Consider the following 14,921-nt stretch of genomic DNA (forward strand, 5'->3'; position numbering starts at 1 on the left):
AGGGGACCCTCTCTCTCCCCGATCGGCCGTGTGCACGCGATATGGTAGTCGGACGTGTATCATCGGCCCTAATTGTTTCCTGGCCTCCGTAATCGCCATCGTGCCTCTTCGACCAGGCCTCCTCCTCCTCCTCCTCCTCCTCTTCTCTTTCCACCGAAACAGGTGCGTCCACCTTTCTTTCTTTCTTTCTTTCTTTCTTTCGCCTCGTTTCATCACCGATCGTTCCCGTGAATTTTATATCGCGGATAATAATCGGTTTGGCTCCGTCTCTTTGCCTCGATCGTGATCCGAGATAATAACCCTTTCCTTTCGGTTAATCGATCCGGTTCAACTTGCGTTTTATTCCATTTTCACGCCGAGAATTGGACGAGAGGAAAAGCCGAGGATCGAAGGAGAAAAGAAACGTTCTCGAATTTTTTTTCAAATTCGGCAACGCGATCCACGCCAGCACGCGAAAGGGAACGCGAAGAAGCGACGACGCTGTGCAACAACGCGAGAAACTCGTGCGTTATCGGGTGAAACCGACTCGAGCGGCCTTGTCTAATATCCGATAACGCCGGACTCAAGCTCTGCTGTGCAACGCGATAAGGGATTTCGTTTACCCGCTTTGGATCGCGATAAAAAACGGCGGGACATTTTTCTTCTCTCCTTTTTCTTTTCCTTTCCTTCTCTTTTTTGTTTTCTATCCCTCTCTTTGTCTCTTCTTCTCCAAACCTCGATCCCCCCCTCCTCCCCTCCGTAACGCGCACGCGCGCGCGGTTATCGCGTGCCGGCCATTTATCAACTCGGCTACTTATATATACGTACGTTGTATTAACTGCGCCTTGATAAACATATTTCGCGTATTTATCGGAGCGGGGAACGATAATCCGCGGTTGGAAGCTCGCCTTGCGCGAGGAATCACGTCCCGCAACGTTGTACAACGTTAAGAGATCTAACGTGCTTATCGATATTATCGCCTTTCAAGTTTTTAAACCAGCACGCTACCGCGCGTGTGTGTTTCTTTATGTGTGTGTGTGTGTATGCGCGCAAGGTTGCACAAGGTTAATTAATTATCCGTTATTATTAGGGAGGGGAAGAGATCGATGGCGTTGTTGCACCTATCGAATTATAATCAGAAGTAGAGTATATCGTTTGTACAGGATTCATTGAAATCGTGGTAATGGTGGTGGTTCGATGGTAACGATGGGGCCCGCGTAATTCGTTAAATTCAATTTTCACCCACCACGAGGGAATGGACGAGGAGAGGGAATGAGAGAGAGGGAAGAGAGAGAGAGGAGTCGTTACCTCGGGGATAAGCTTCTTCTCGTAAAATTAATCGAAATTATCGAATTAACCCCTGACCTTTCGGACCGGGATCTTGGCTCGGATTAAAGTAAATTCTCGTCGCGAACCGTTTTCGAACAATCTCCGCTGCTAGTTATCAAAATAATAAACCTCCGCGATACTTAACCGTGGAATGTAAAGCTCTCTCTCTTTCTCTCTTTACCCCGTCTCGTAGCAATCGTCGTTTTTAGAAACGCGGTTCGTCCTTTCCTCGGTTCTCGCAAGAATTTGCTTTAGGAAGAATGGAGAGATAGAAAAATCGATCGAATCGTTCCTTTCGAAATTACTCGAGGGAAGATTTCTATTCCTCATCGAGGGGATGAAATGTATGCGGAGCGTTGCGATTCTTGGATTTCGAGGAGGAGAAAAAGAGCGAACGGGAGAGAGAGAAAGAAGGTCGAGGGTGCTGCCTCTCTCTCTCTCTCTCTCTCAGGATACGCCACGACTTTTCCACGGTGTTAACTAAGACGAGGATTAAACCGGATCAACTGGATCGAGTACCAACGACTCCCCATAACTCTTCGTTTGTTCGCTCTTAAGTGCTTTTCCGGCTTCCGGAATTAAAACCGATGGAGCCGTCATCGAAGGTCGGAGGAATCTCGTTATTCCTCTTCCTAGCCTCGTCCCTCCCCTCCCGGGGAGGTGTATCACCCGAAACTCTTCCCGCTTTCTCGCTCTTCCTCTTCGACGAAGGCGGATGGAGAAGGGAGTGGGAGGTGCGAAGAGAAGAGACTTGACTGGACTCGCTCGCGTTAGTGGAAGTCGTTTTATTGGCGTTAAATCGAGCCACACCGGTGCGCCTAAGCAATTTAGTTGGAACAAGCGTGTCGTTATTCAATTTATCTCGTCCCCCTCCCCCCCTTCTCGCCCGAATCTGCACCCTCGATTCGCGGGATTCGAATTTCTTCTCGATCTCCTCCTCTCTCTATCTCTTGCACGAAATTTCGCTCGACTTCCTTATCTGCCGGAGAAAAATTAAAATCAGCGGGCAAATTCGAAAAGAAGACGCGAAGAATTGGCGAAAGGATAAAAATCTCTGGATCGATGCGAAATCGAATATCTTGGAAACAGAGTCGAAAGAATTTCTGCTCGCGTGGATTCGAAGTTTCGTTGCGAAATGTAAAATTGTCGGAGAAGGGAGGAGGAACGATCGGCGGTGAAATAAACTCGTCGCGGTTTCCCGCGTGGCGGCGAAGTTTTATTAATAGAAGGGTGGAGGGACAGGTGGGCGCGGATATTGCGAGGACGCAGAGTTTTTCAGCGTGGCGACGCGGCGCGTCGATCGACGACGGCGAAGGGGCGTCGGGGACGTCGTTTGATTTGCAGCGCGCGTCTATTTTCGCGGCCGCCACGAAATTAACTCGGTCGTCTACGGACAGCCGACACCCGGTGTCACAAACAACCGAGCGAATTAAATCCGATCAAAGGCTAATTGGGAAAGCTAAAGGGGAAGGAGAAAAATTAATTTTGACGATTCGATCAATTTTTTCCTCCAAAATTCCAGGGAGTGTTAAATAAACGCGACGATTAGGGTATATTTTTACGCGTTATGAATCTCCCGCTCTCTTTATCTCTCCAACAACTCTGCGAAAATTAAATCTAAATGTTTGCGCATTTTCTTCCACGCTATTTTTCCGCACGACGAGATTCCGGCCAGGAATACGTCTGGCAATCTCGTTCAAAGATTCGAATTTCGGATATTTTAAAATTTTCGAAAAAAAAAAAAAGATCAGCTCCATTCGTTTGACGATGGAGCCTCTCGAAAACTAAAAATTCAATTTTCCTCGACGCAGCTCCGTGACTCCTCGTCTTTTTTCGATGGCTTCTCCTCTTCGTCGATCGAAGAGTTAATCGTTTGATCCCTTGTATTTCACACTTACTCCCCTTTCGTCTCTTTCAATTTAATCCGCTATCGACGCGTAACCGGTAGCATCTGACGATTAGCCAACTTAGCTTAATTCCCCTCCTTCGATTGACCGTTTCAATTTCGTCGATCTCGTCTCCCCGAGACACGGAATCACGCGACAGATGGGAAGTCGCGACTTCTCCCCGAGCAGATGCGGCTGGAAGCGAGGAGGAGGAGGAGGGAACGAATTCGGGGGTTGGATGCCGTTAGCGCGGGAGGAAAGACGCGGGGACGGTAGTGAAGATGGTGGGACAGACGTATAGCGGAGATGGTAACTCGCGTAGAGGTAACTCGGATGCAGATGGCGTGTATCCGGAAAAGGCAAAGCGGCCGAGGGAAAAAGGGCGCGGAGGGGTTGGATTGTTGGAAGCCGAAACGAGGCAGCGACGACGAGCGAGGAGGAAAACGCGCGTGGAGGGGGGTATGTATAGTGGAGGAGAGAAGGAGCGGAGACAGTGGAATCGCGGGGAAGTAATAAGGGGTTAAAAGGGAGCCGACCGAGGGGGTGGAAACGCGAGGAGGAGTGGTCGCGATGACGGAGAGAGAGAGAGCACTGGGTATAGGTGCATATCCGTGTACAGAGGGTTAAAAACGAGCGAGGAGAGAAAGAGAGAGAGAGAGAAGAGGGAGGGAGGGGAGGGGAAATGAAGAGCAGCGGGAAGCGGCGGAGAGCGGGATGGAGAAGTAGAATCGAGCGTCGAAGGGCGAAAAGAGACGAGGTAGATTTGCAGTGAGGAGGAGGAGAGAGAGAGAGAGAGAAGAAGAGTGGGAGGCGAGAGAGAAACACGTTGGTATACACGGTGGAACTTCCGAAGTTATTCGCAACAGGCAGACTCGCTAGTCTGGAATTCTACGTTCCACTACCACTGTTTTTCTTCCTCCCTCCCTCTCTCTCTCTCTCTCTCTCTCTCTCTCTCCGTCTGTCCGTCTCTGTGCGCGTCTCTCGTCTCTTCCGTGCCTCATCACCACCTCCAACGATTCCACTTCGCCCACCTCCTCCGTCCGTCCTTCATCACCGGCGGCCTCCTTCCACACTTCCTGCGCCTCATCGTCCCTGTTTTTAATAGACGGTAGAAACTTAGCGTCGCAGTCGGCGACCGCCACACCGTCTATAAATGCGCTCGAGGAACGCGATCCCCGAATTGCCCCCGCAATCCACGGCCTCGTCCGTGCTCTCTCTCCTCGCTTCGAACGGGTTATGCAACTCGAACGCGATCCATGCATCGTTCGTCGTTCGAAAAATCCCTTATTTCGCCCTTATTCGATTACTATCCCCATTTCGAACGTCCTTGGCTAGTAGACTTCCACTCGAATAATTACCCTGCTCTCCTTACGCGCGCGATATATATAATATATATGTATGTATATACTCGAGATAGAAACGTAGGAACGTCGTTTCCCACCACCACTTAGGCGGCGACACAATTCCAGATACTTTTCCAACCTGTTCTCGACCCGATTCTCGCCCATTCGGATTCAGTAATTAGGTAAACCGCTCTCTAAACGGTTCGTTTGCTTACGTGCTCCTCCGCGTTTACCCGGCTTAATTAATTCTCTGTGCATTGGTGGCAACTCTTCGCGGACCGAGATTCATGGAGCGTGTTCCGCGAGCACGTGCCCTGTCTCCGTATCGGACAGATAGAGACTGGCAGAGACGAGCTAATGGATAATAGGCGGACCGACCGATTGTTCCACCGCCTCGTGCCTCTCTTTCTCTCTCTCTCTCCCTCTTCCCACAGGTATACGAGTACACGCGTTCGATCTACCTCTTTTTAGAGTCCTCTCGTTCCTAGAAAACCTACGCTTCAATTACCGGAGACAATGGACACGCGTGACGCTCCTACCTCTCCTTCCCTGTCTATCCACCTATATTTCGCTTCGCCATCTCTATCGTCAGAGCTCTATATATATATATATATTATATAGCCGTCCGATGGACAATGTCGCGTGTCCATTCCGCGTAAATTCCATCGAGAGCATCCATCGAGAACATCTCCATCGAGACTACTACGGCTTTCGAACGCACACCGCCGGCCCCCTCTTGGCCGAATAGCTAGGATAGATCTCGACGAGGAGGGCAAACGTTGAAATCGGCGAAACCGGATTTCCCGTTTCAGTAAAATATTCCATTGAACGAGAGGGGGGATTCGCGGGAAATTCCGCTCCCTTTTTTCCCGTTGCCAATTACACGGGGTCGTCGTCAAAGCGTTTAATTCGAGCGATGAAAGGACGGCCGTAATATAATGTCGCGGCCCTTTCTTTTTTCCTACGGAAACGATTCACGCGGCCTCCCACGGGGCCCGGATGCGCTCTCTTTCTCCTTGCCACCGAACCTTCTCTCATCTCCTCTCTTTCCTTTCGAAAAATTCGGCGGTGGATCTATATCGAGATGGATTTTCTATTCTCATTCGTTCGATTCCAACGAATCAAGCTTCCCTCTCCTTTGTCGCAATTTTTTCCTTGGCGAAATCCCGTTTTTTTGGAATTTTGTTCGGTAAATTTTGAAATCGAGCAGAAAAACGAAGAGAGAGAAAAAGGAGTGAGGAGAGAGGGGATCTGGGCGAGATTAAGATCGTTGAACTTCGCTAAACGCCACTTTGCTGTACGCCTTCTTCCGTTCCTTCGCGCTCCGATAGAAGATAAAGCGGCTGTCGCTTCCCCCCTCGGGGGAGGAGGGGGGAGAGAAGGAGTCCGTGGAAAGTAACGAACGGCGCGGCGTCGAAATTGAAAGGGTTCCCACGAGGTCGCGATCCACGATCGTTAAACCTCGTCCACTTTATATCATCCTCCCTTCCACTCGACCTCTTCGAAGCTTGTTCCAAAGTCGATCGAAACTTCCAACCGGATCTCGTTTAATAAATCAATAAAAACGATGAAATTCTTCTTTTCTTTTCTTTCTCGATTCAAGAATTTTCCGCGATTTCGATTCGTTTGGAAGGAAGAAAGGAAGGACTAAAGTCAAGCTAGTCAGCCATATCCGCGGAGGACATGGAGGAGGACGCAGGACAGCGTGTTTAGGGTCGATGACCCTCCGCACATCCGCGTTCGGCGTACACTTTCCCTCTTTATCTGCCTCGCCTCTCTTTCCTCTCGTTGCCTCCCCGTGCTTGCTTCTCTCGCTGCTTTCCATTCCCTCCTGTTCCACGCCGCACTTTAACCGTTCTTAGAGTGGCGTCTCTCTGCGCGTCTCTCCGATCGAGGGTGAAAGGACCCCTTTTCTTTTTATTTTTTCCCTTCATCCTCCTCCTGCTCGCTCACGACGATGCACTCTCGTTTACCGATCGTTAAATTCCACGCTCTTCCTTCATTTTTGTTTGTTATTGTTATTTAATTTAATTTTCCTTGAATCTTACATTTCTCCAATTTCTCAGAACAAAGTACTTGGGTTGTACTTTATTGTTGTCTTAAGCGCGCGCGTGCGAGCGGATTATGATAATATCGATCGATCGAATGTTTGGAAATCGAAAACGAAAGTGGGAAAGCGAAACTTGCTGACGGTTAAGTGACAAAGAAAACAGGAGAGGCGTGCGTGAAACAGCAGTTTCAGAGATCAATGAACGATTGTTTCCAACCTAAGCTTCTCGTTCTACAGGTTGCTTCGCGGCACGCGTTCTTCCTTTTCTTCTTCCTCTTCTTCTTCTTCTAATAGTGGATATAGAGACACTGCTCGATTCTCTTCGTTTCGAATTTATTTAATTATTTAATTCGAGGATCGAATTTAATGGTGAGACGACACGAAATCTTCTTTCCTTTAATCCTCTTTTCGTTATCGAGAATAATATGTAGATTTTTTTTGTTTTCTGTTGCAGGGATTTGGAGCGCGACTTAAGCTTGAGCGAGGACAGCGAGGATGAGGCAAGCAAGGTAAAAAAAAAAGGAAAAAGATCGCATTATACGCTCGTTTGATATCTCGTTTCGCGTGATTATTATTGGACGTTTTAAGTTGATATTTTGTATCGATAACAATTATTGGAGAAAACTGGTTTGAGGTGGAAGGGAATCGCGATTCACATCCTCGCATGTGAAGTTAATTGGTAATCGTTTTCTTTCGCAGGAAACGTCATCGCAGACAACGAGGGGAAACAGAAGCCCCGACCTCACGGTCGAGTAAGTATCCGTTTGTCGATACGCCCGCCAATTAATGCCCCTGTTATACAGTTCGATTATCTCGTTCCAAAATTAATGCGCCCTGTTATTCGTGTCTAATTACCAACTTTATTTCATTCCTTTTCTTCCATCGATTCCACGTCTCGATCGATTTTATTCACCCCTCGCATCCGATCGAATTCGACCCACTTCAAAATCATCCGTTTAAGCATTTTGACATTTAAATAATCGTGATATCTCCAATAATTATATAAAATTATCATCATTCCAAATAATTCCATATGATAAATATAACTCGTTTTATTCGGGGTTTAAAAAACCGGGTGAACTCGGTATATAAACTCGAAGAAATCAATTTACCAACGATAACACGGTACAGCGAACAATCCACGGAAAATATTCGCTTCCAAAAAACCGATATTCCCCCTCTCTCTCCTTCTCTTTTCAAACGATTCAACGCAGACATTCATTGGCGCACAGTTTATCGATACCGGCGATGACGCCAGCCCCGCCGCCGCTGGCGCCCATGTCGCCCATGGGCCCGTCACCGGTCGGCCCTTTGTCGCCCGCGAGGCCGCTCAGCCCGAGCAGGCCGCCCTCGCCGCCCAAGCAGATGACGCCCGAGCAAGCGATCTCGCCCGCGCCGGTCAGCCCCCTGCAATCGAAGGGCTCGCCGAGCCCCAACGCGCACCAGAGGCCGCCCAGCCCCTCGGGCCAGGCGATGCAGAGCTCGGCAAGCGCCAGCTCCACGTCCGACACCGGATCCGACTCCGGCTCGGACAGCAGCGACGACTCCGAGGAGGAGGCCAGCCCCCCGCCCGCCAAAGGCCCCTCCACCCCTCCCTCCGTGTCGCCAAAGAATGAGAATATGATAGAGGAGCCGCCGCCCGCGATCGAGGAGCCCAAATCGAGGAGTTGGAACTTGGAGTCGTTTTTCAACAAGACGAACGCCATGCCCCACGGGGAACAGAACTCGGAGAACAAACAGGCGCAGGTATGGAGTTTTTCTGAATCCTTTTTCCATTTCCATTTCCTTCGAAGATCGTCGTGGCTTTGATTCGATCGATTTTTCTTACCGTTGCTCATACGAAATATGATTTCAACTATCGGCAGGATTGCAACAGGCGGCAAGATTCGCCTATGGTGACGGCGGTGGACGCCAGAGCGCACAGGAGCAAGGCGGCGCACGACTGGCAGCTGGACGAGGCCCTGAAGAGGACCCGCAACATGACCATGATAAGCGTGCTGTACAGCGACAGCGACCGGCCTTCGGACCAAGAGAAGGGCCAGCCGGTGGAGGAGAATCGGGCGCAGCCCGAGAAGCCGAAGGTGGACGCGAGGAAGCGTGGCCGGCCGAGGAAACCGGCGAACCCGAAGCCCGGCCATCGAACGTCGGACGAGAGTTTGAAGAGCGGGAAACCTCGCAGCAGAACGAGAGGGGTGGGCAGCCACGTGAAGAAGAAACCGCCCCTCTCGAAGGCGAACATATCCACCAGCGAGGACGAGAGCGACGACAGGTCGCAGGGGGCGTCGAGCGACTCCGACAGCGATCGACCGACCAGGGTTTCGCCCGGCGTCGCGGCCATGAACGACAAGAGGCGATCCAGATTGAGCGGATCCTCGAGCGAGGACGAGAGCCCGCCCAAGGGGAAGAGTAACAACAACAACGTGTCCGAGGACGACACCTCGCGTTGGAGAAGGATGACCAACATCAAGAGGAGCAAGCTGGGCGATTCGCCGAAGAAACAGGAGAAGAAGAGCCCGGCCAAGGCGAAACCTAGAAGGTCCACCTCGCGGGTCAACAACGGATCCGATTCCGACAGCGAGTCGGAAATAGTGAGGAATCGTATCCAGGTTGCCAGGTAACTATTTAAGCTTTGACCAAGCTTCGATCCATTTCTTCCCTCTTTCTTATCGTAATAAATAAAAAAGGAGAAGGAATAAAAAAATATAATAATAAATATATATAATAAATAAATAAATAAATAGGTAGAAAGATCGTTTGGAATTACGATTAAAATCGATTGTTCGGAATTTTTGTGGGTGCAGAGTACCTCCGAGGCCGAGAGTCCCACCGACCCGAGATACCTCCCCGGAAAACTCGGACAGCGACAACAGTCCGGGTCCAAAGTTGCAGGAGGAGGACGCGGGCAACGTACAGGACAAGAAGAAGAGCGACACTCTTCGAAAAGTGTTCTCGTCTTCGATAGGGGGAGGGAAGGGCGGGGGCAAGGGGGGCAAGGGTGGCAAGGGCGGGGGGAAATGCGGGATTTTCGTGGAGGAGTACACGACGTCCGCGAACACACCGACCGGCGGGGAGAGCCCGTACAAGAGACCGTCGTCCCAGGCGTCGAACGTGACCCAATCTTTCCCGCCGCTCACGCGCGTGAACGGCGTGCCGAGTTTGTACTGCAGAATCGAGCTGAGCAAACTTCAGCACGTGTCGCAGTTATCGAGGGGTCAAGAGTTGAGACAACGCACAGAACTTCCAAACACGAGGCCGTCGTCGAGGCAAGCCTCGACGCTCGTCCATCAACCCCCTCGGCCGCCCACGCCGGAGGAAGGGGAGATCGTCGACACGCCACCGCCTCAACAGGACCCGAGGATCCACGGTGACGCGTTGCTGGTCGACGGTGATGTTAAAAATCGCGCTGTGATCAAGGGCGAGCCTATATCGGACACGAAGGGTAATTGCGGTATAGGCCTCGCCGCGGGTGTCGTCGGTGCGGGTGCTAGTGGAGCGAGTGGTGCTAGTAGTACGGGTAACGCGCCCAAGAGGAAACGTAATCCGAGTTGTAGTTCTGTGTCCAGTTTAAGTACCGTGTGTTCCATAGATACGAAGACGAAAGGGTCGGGAGAGCACAAAGACAGGAAGAAGAAAAAGAGGAAACATGGCGACGTCGAGTCTGTTACCGTTTCGTCGAGGCCATCTTCCAGTCAGGTATGCCTTGCTTTTTCAAATTTCTTCTTCGAAACATGACTGTTTTTGATTAAATATCCTTCTTCTCTTGCAGCAAAATGATATTCAACCCACGAATCACGAACGGGAAGAAAAACCTGACACTAGTTTGTTGCCACCACCGCCACCGCCTCAGCGCGTTTATTATTCCTACTTTAATCCTCAAAATGAAGTTTTAGAGGATCAGGATAGGTGGTGAGTTTGATGGAAACTATTTCCCCGTTGTGAACTTTCGAAAGCCGGGTTAACAATCGGTTTCGACTCGTTGTCACCAGGGACCAGAATCAGTACCTGATGGAAGCGAAGCGGCTCAAGCACAGCGCCGACAAAGAGTGCGAGCTCACGGCGCAGGGTATGCTTTACCTAGAGGCCGTGTTATGCTTTTTACTTACTGGAAATGCTATGGAGTCGGATCCTCTCACGGAGAGAGCGTCGTTTACTATGTACAGAGATACGCTCAGTCTCATCAGGTAAGTATAATATCTCTAATTAAGCGAGAACCAGCGACCGAAGAGTATTTCCTAATTAAAGCGATCTCTGATTTTCTCTTCCCTCCTTCTCTTTAGATATATTTCCTCCAAGTTCAAGAGCCAGCAGAACAACTCGCCGGAGAGCAGTATACATAACAAGCTGGCCATTCTGAGGTGAGTACGCACTTTCAGCTTCTTTTTTTTCCCCCCCGCGATTGTATAAGCGCACGTTTCAAAAACGTTGTCTCGCGTTTCGTTTGTTCCAGTCTCTTTTGCCAGTCCCTCATATACTTGAAACTGTTCAAGATGCGCAGACACGAAATCAAAGAGAGTCAAAAAATTTTGAATGATTATCATCAAAAGGTGAGTCGAATACTTTCTTGTACAAATTGAATACGTAATTTATGAATAAAATTTATTTTATTTTATTGTTTCTTTCTCCACAGCCTGCTCAGGCAACAACGGTTCAACCAGAGGGACAGGGAACGCCATCCTTGTCACCGACACCGTCACCCGCCGGTTCCGTGGGTTCTGTTGGCAGTCAGAGTTCCGGATACAGTAGCGGCGAACTAGCGAATCGGGGAGCAGCTTCGGGCCAACCGCAACCCGCTCCGTATGTTAGCGTTCCACTTAATGTGCACAACGCTATGGCGAAACAAAACCATCATTTCAGTTTGTTGTTGAGTTGCCACGATCTCTGGGACCAGGCAAACGCTCTGGTAACGGATAAACATAGAGGTGAGTGCTTCTACTAATCTTTTTGATTGATATTTGAAATATAATACGTATATAGCAGAAAGAAACGTATATACATTCTTGTATTCTTTCGTTCTTTACAGATTTTTTCATCGAGCTGGATGAAAAATTGGGACCTCTCACTTTGAAAAGTTCTTTACGCGATCTGGTACGCTACGTTCAAGCTGGTATAAAGAAGCTTCGAGATCTCTGACCACAGTGGCATAGCCCCAGACCGCCCACCCCGAATTACATTACTTCTCTCCCACAAAATATGGCTACCTATCCAACGATATATACATAAAAGAAATGGAATTATTTGGAAGAGATTTGGAGCAGATTTAGAAAACGATACGATCGGCGTAATCGTATAATGATTATTATAGAGTAACGTAACGCGCGTTGAGAGAAACGTTGAATTTGGAAAGATGAAAAATCGGGAGAGAAATCGAAATCTGTTCTCATTTCAACGAATAAGGATTATTCTGACGGGGTTTAAGGATTCAAGGTGGCCTGGGGAGTAACGAAGAAAGCGTTGCCGACGACATGATATACGAAAATTCGATTAATCACGTTTCTTCGTTCAGGGATTCACGGAAGCGTGTCCTGGCATTTAAAAAAAAAAAAAAGAAAAAAAAAAGAAAAAAAAACAAACTCAGAGCACCAACTTTATAGTCAATTCAGAATAAAACTCGTCAAGAAGAAAGATCGTTGTGGATCGGTGCGTAGAAAGAATCTCTTCTATTCTGTGCATAGCACGCGTTACTTATTTTCACGAGACACGAGAATGGAGAACGAGCGTGTGAAAATTAAGGAGAAAGAGATCGAAATGGAGCATCGAGAAGAATGCTCGAAGAAGATGAGGGAGTACACTGGTCCCTATTTTTTTTCGGACTGATCATTTTTATAAATTAAAAATGGAATAGAATCGAAGATGCAAAAGGAAAGGTAGATTGGATGGATTATAAGGGGAAGAGAAGATGGAATTAGAGAAGATGGAATTTAGAAGTGCCACAGAAGCGCCCGTGTGTTCTCGCTTTACGGTGCGCCGCAGCCGACGTTACCTGAAGCATGAGTTTCGTCTTGGCGATTCGAGTGCGAAGAATACACAATACAAAAATATACATATATGCATATAGTTTATTACCTATATAAATATATAAATAATTATAAAAAAAAAAAATATAGATATGAAAATATATTTAATGAAAAGAGAACCAACGCGTTCGCGCACGCCGGCATTTTGTTTCTAGCGGAAAACAAAATTAAAAAAAAAAAAAAAAAAAAAAAATATGGCGACCGCGAAAATCGCGAGGACTAGTTGAAGTTAGAGGAAAAATAAAGAGGTGAAGAGACCAGGGATGGGAGAAATTTAGTGTGATGATGCATTTCTCTTTGAGATTGAGATATGCATACCACGAGCAACAAGATCAACAGTTGATCCAAATCGATAGAACATTACTATTATTACATTACTATTACTACCACTACTACTATTACTACTACTACTATTACTACTACTACTACTACTACTACTACTATTACTATTACTACTAAAATGTCTTACGTCTGTGAACAAGGACACGACTCTTTTTTGTAGATAGGTTACGAAAGAAAAAAAGTAACTTAGATTAGATAATTAATAAATACGCAACAAGGAAAACAAAGTTAAACGATAACAGAAGAAATAAAACATAAACATATTATTTACATTACTTAGAATTAAACGGGGAAATAAGTAGAGGTTCTAGTGATGAGGAATAAAAAAAAAAAAAAAAAGAATATTCGAGTAATTACACATAGTGCATACACCACATTAAAAATAGTACGATTATAAAGAAAGAAAAGGAAAAAAAAGGAAAGGAAAGGAAAGGAAAGGAAGAAAGGGAGAAAAACGTGCACAGACACCAAAACGAAGAAAAAAAAAAAATAATAAAATAAAATATAAATCAGCGCGTGGTAACTTTCGTTACACGAGACGCGTAGAGGGAAAACAAAAAAACACAAAAAAAAAAAAAACAGAAAATCAAGCGTAACGGATAAGTAAGTTGCTCATGTGTATATTTTTGTAAATAGGTATTTGCGAGTGCCGCCGCCTTGAGGGTGACCTGTCGACGTTTAAATCGACGCGACAGGCCGGCCCGCCCCAATTTTTGCTACCACAAATCTTATCGAGAATCAGGAAATTTCTAGTAAAAAGAAAAAAAAAATATTAAAATACACGTACACAAGATGTTACATGTCCGCCGAATTTGTCCCGAAGGTTTTTTCCGAATCCGAATTTCTTTATAAATGCTTGTGTTACCTTCGATCTTTATTTGTACATTGTATATATATATATATACGTACATATATATACATATTTCTTTTATCGTTGTTTTTTTCTTTTTTTTTTTTCTTTTTCTTTCTTTTTTTTTTTTTTTTCTATTACGTTCTACTCGATTCGATCGACCACCTTTCATCCGCCTCTTTCGAATCGATTATCGCATTTGTTCGATATCGCTTTCTTGCGTTTTCGTTGTTCTGTCACTGATAAAATGAACAAAAAGAAAAAAAAAAAGAAAGAAAAGAAAAAAGAAAAAAAAAGAAAAAAAAACAACCGTTATGTCGCAAGATGCGCACGCAATTTAGCGATTTTCCTATATTTTCGCAGCTGATGGAATGTGGTTTAAAGTATACGAGGTTTGAATGTGAAATGGGGAAAAGAAAAGGAGAACGAAACGAAAAACGAAACGAAAAAAAAATTATTAAGAAAGAAAATGTACTTTTGTCTTTCTCGATAAAACAGCGAATTCGATTTGATATACGATCATTGTAACGAGGAGATAAAAAACGGAAGAGAACAAAGAAAAGTTTTAGCAGTAAGTTAACTGGCGCGCGAGCATTCGAAAGATGATTTAATCATTCCTTGGACCAGAATCATAAACAGATGATAATAATAATAATAATAATAATTTATCTGGATAATTAGTCAAACATATCGAAATTAAATTGAATTAAATTTTGAATCTTCCGTGTAATCTTTTCGTTAATCTTTGTAACGATAATATCGAAAGAGAGTGAGAGTGAGAGTGTGAAAGAGAGAGAGATAGAGAAAGAGAGATAAAAATGAGATAGAGAGAAGGAGAAAGAAATTGGACCAATGTAAATCGTAGGGGATCGTTTAATAAAATCCATTGTATCGGCCAGTTCGTTGCTAATACTTTTCTAGTGCTAGAGGAGAAGGAGAAAGCAATGAAAATAAATAGAGAGAGAGAGAGAGAGAGAGAGATAAAAAGGAAGAAAAGAGGAATGAAAGAAGCAAATATGGCGGAAAAAAGGCTGGAACCGTGACAAAGGGATCGAACAAGGGTTGACGAGACTTAGGGGGGCCCATATAGAGTTACTAAGCGCGGTCCAATGGTTCACGGGATACAAT

At 46.5% G+C, this 14,921-nt stretch overlaps 1 protein-coding gene across 9 annotated transcripts in view; it reads left to right on the plus strand.

Moving 5' to 3' along the window:
• Positions 1-14,772, plus strand: part of LOC100577139 (AF4/FMR2 family member 4) — a 114,610-nt gene extending 99,838 nt beyond the window's left edge. For 7 of the 9 annotated variants that reach the window (XM_016918070.2, XM_016918069.2, XM_016918071.2 and 4 more), the window contains 11 exons: positions 7,042-7,096; positions 7,287-7,339; positions 7,820-8,333; positions 8,453-9,201; positions 9,380-10,280; positions 10,354-10,493; positions 10,574-10,768; positions 10,865-10,942; positions 11,035-11,131; positions 11,215-11,506; positions 11,608-14,772. In XM_016918070.2, the coding sequence (XP_016773559.2) occupies positions 7,042-7,096; positions 7,287-7,339; positions 7,820-8,333; positions 8,453-9,201; positions 9,380-10,280; positions 10,354-10,493; positions 10,574-10,768; positions 10,865-10,942; positions 11,035-11,131; positions 11,215-11,506; positions 11,608-11,717 (3,184 nt within the window). In that variant the 3' untranslated portion in view covers positions 11,718-14,772. The remainder of the gene's footprint in view (positions 1-7,041; positions 7,097-7,286; positions 7,340-7,819; positions 8,334-8,452; positions 9,202-9,379; positions 10,281-10,353; positions 10,494-10,573; positions 10,769-10,864; positions 10,943-11,034; positions 11,132-11,214; positions 11,507-11,607) is intronic. The other 2 variants (XM_006568964.3, XM_006568963.3) reach the window with 1 other exon arrangement.
• The last annotated feature ends 149 nt before the right edge of the window (positions 14,773-14,921 follow it).

The sequence above is a fragment of the Apis mellifera genome, linkage group LG2 (genome assembly GCF_003254395.2).
Source record: "Apis mellifera strain DH4 linkage group LG2, Amel_HAv3.1, whole genome shotgun sequence".
Taxonomy (NCBI): domain Eukaryota; kingdom Metazoa; phylum Arthropoda; class Insecta; order Hymenoptera; family Apidae; genus Apis; species Apis mellifera.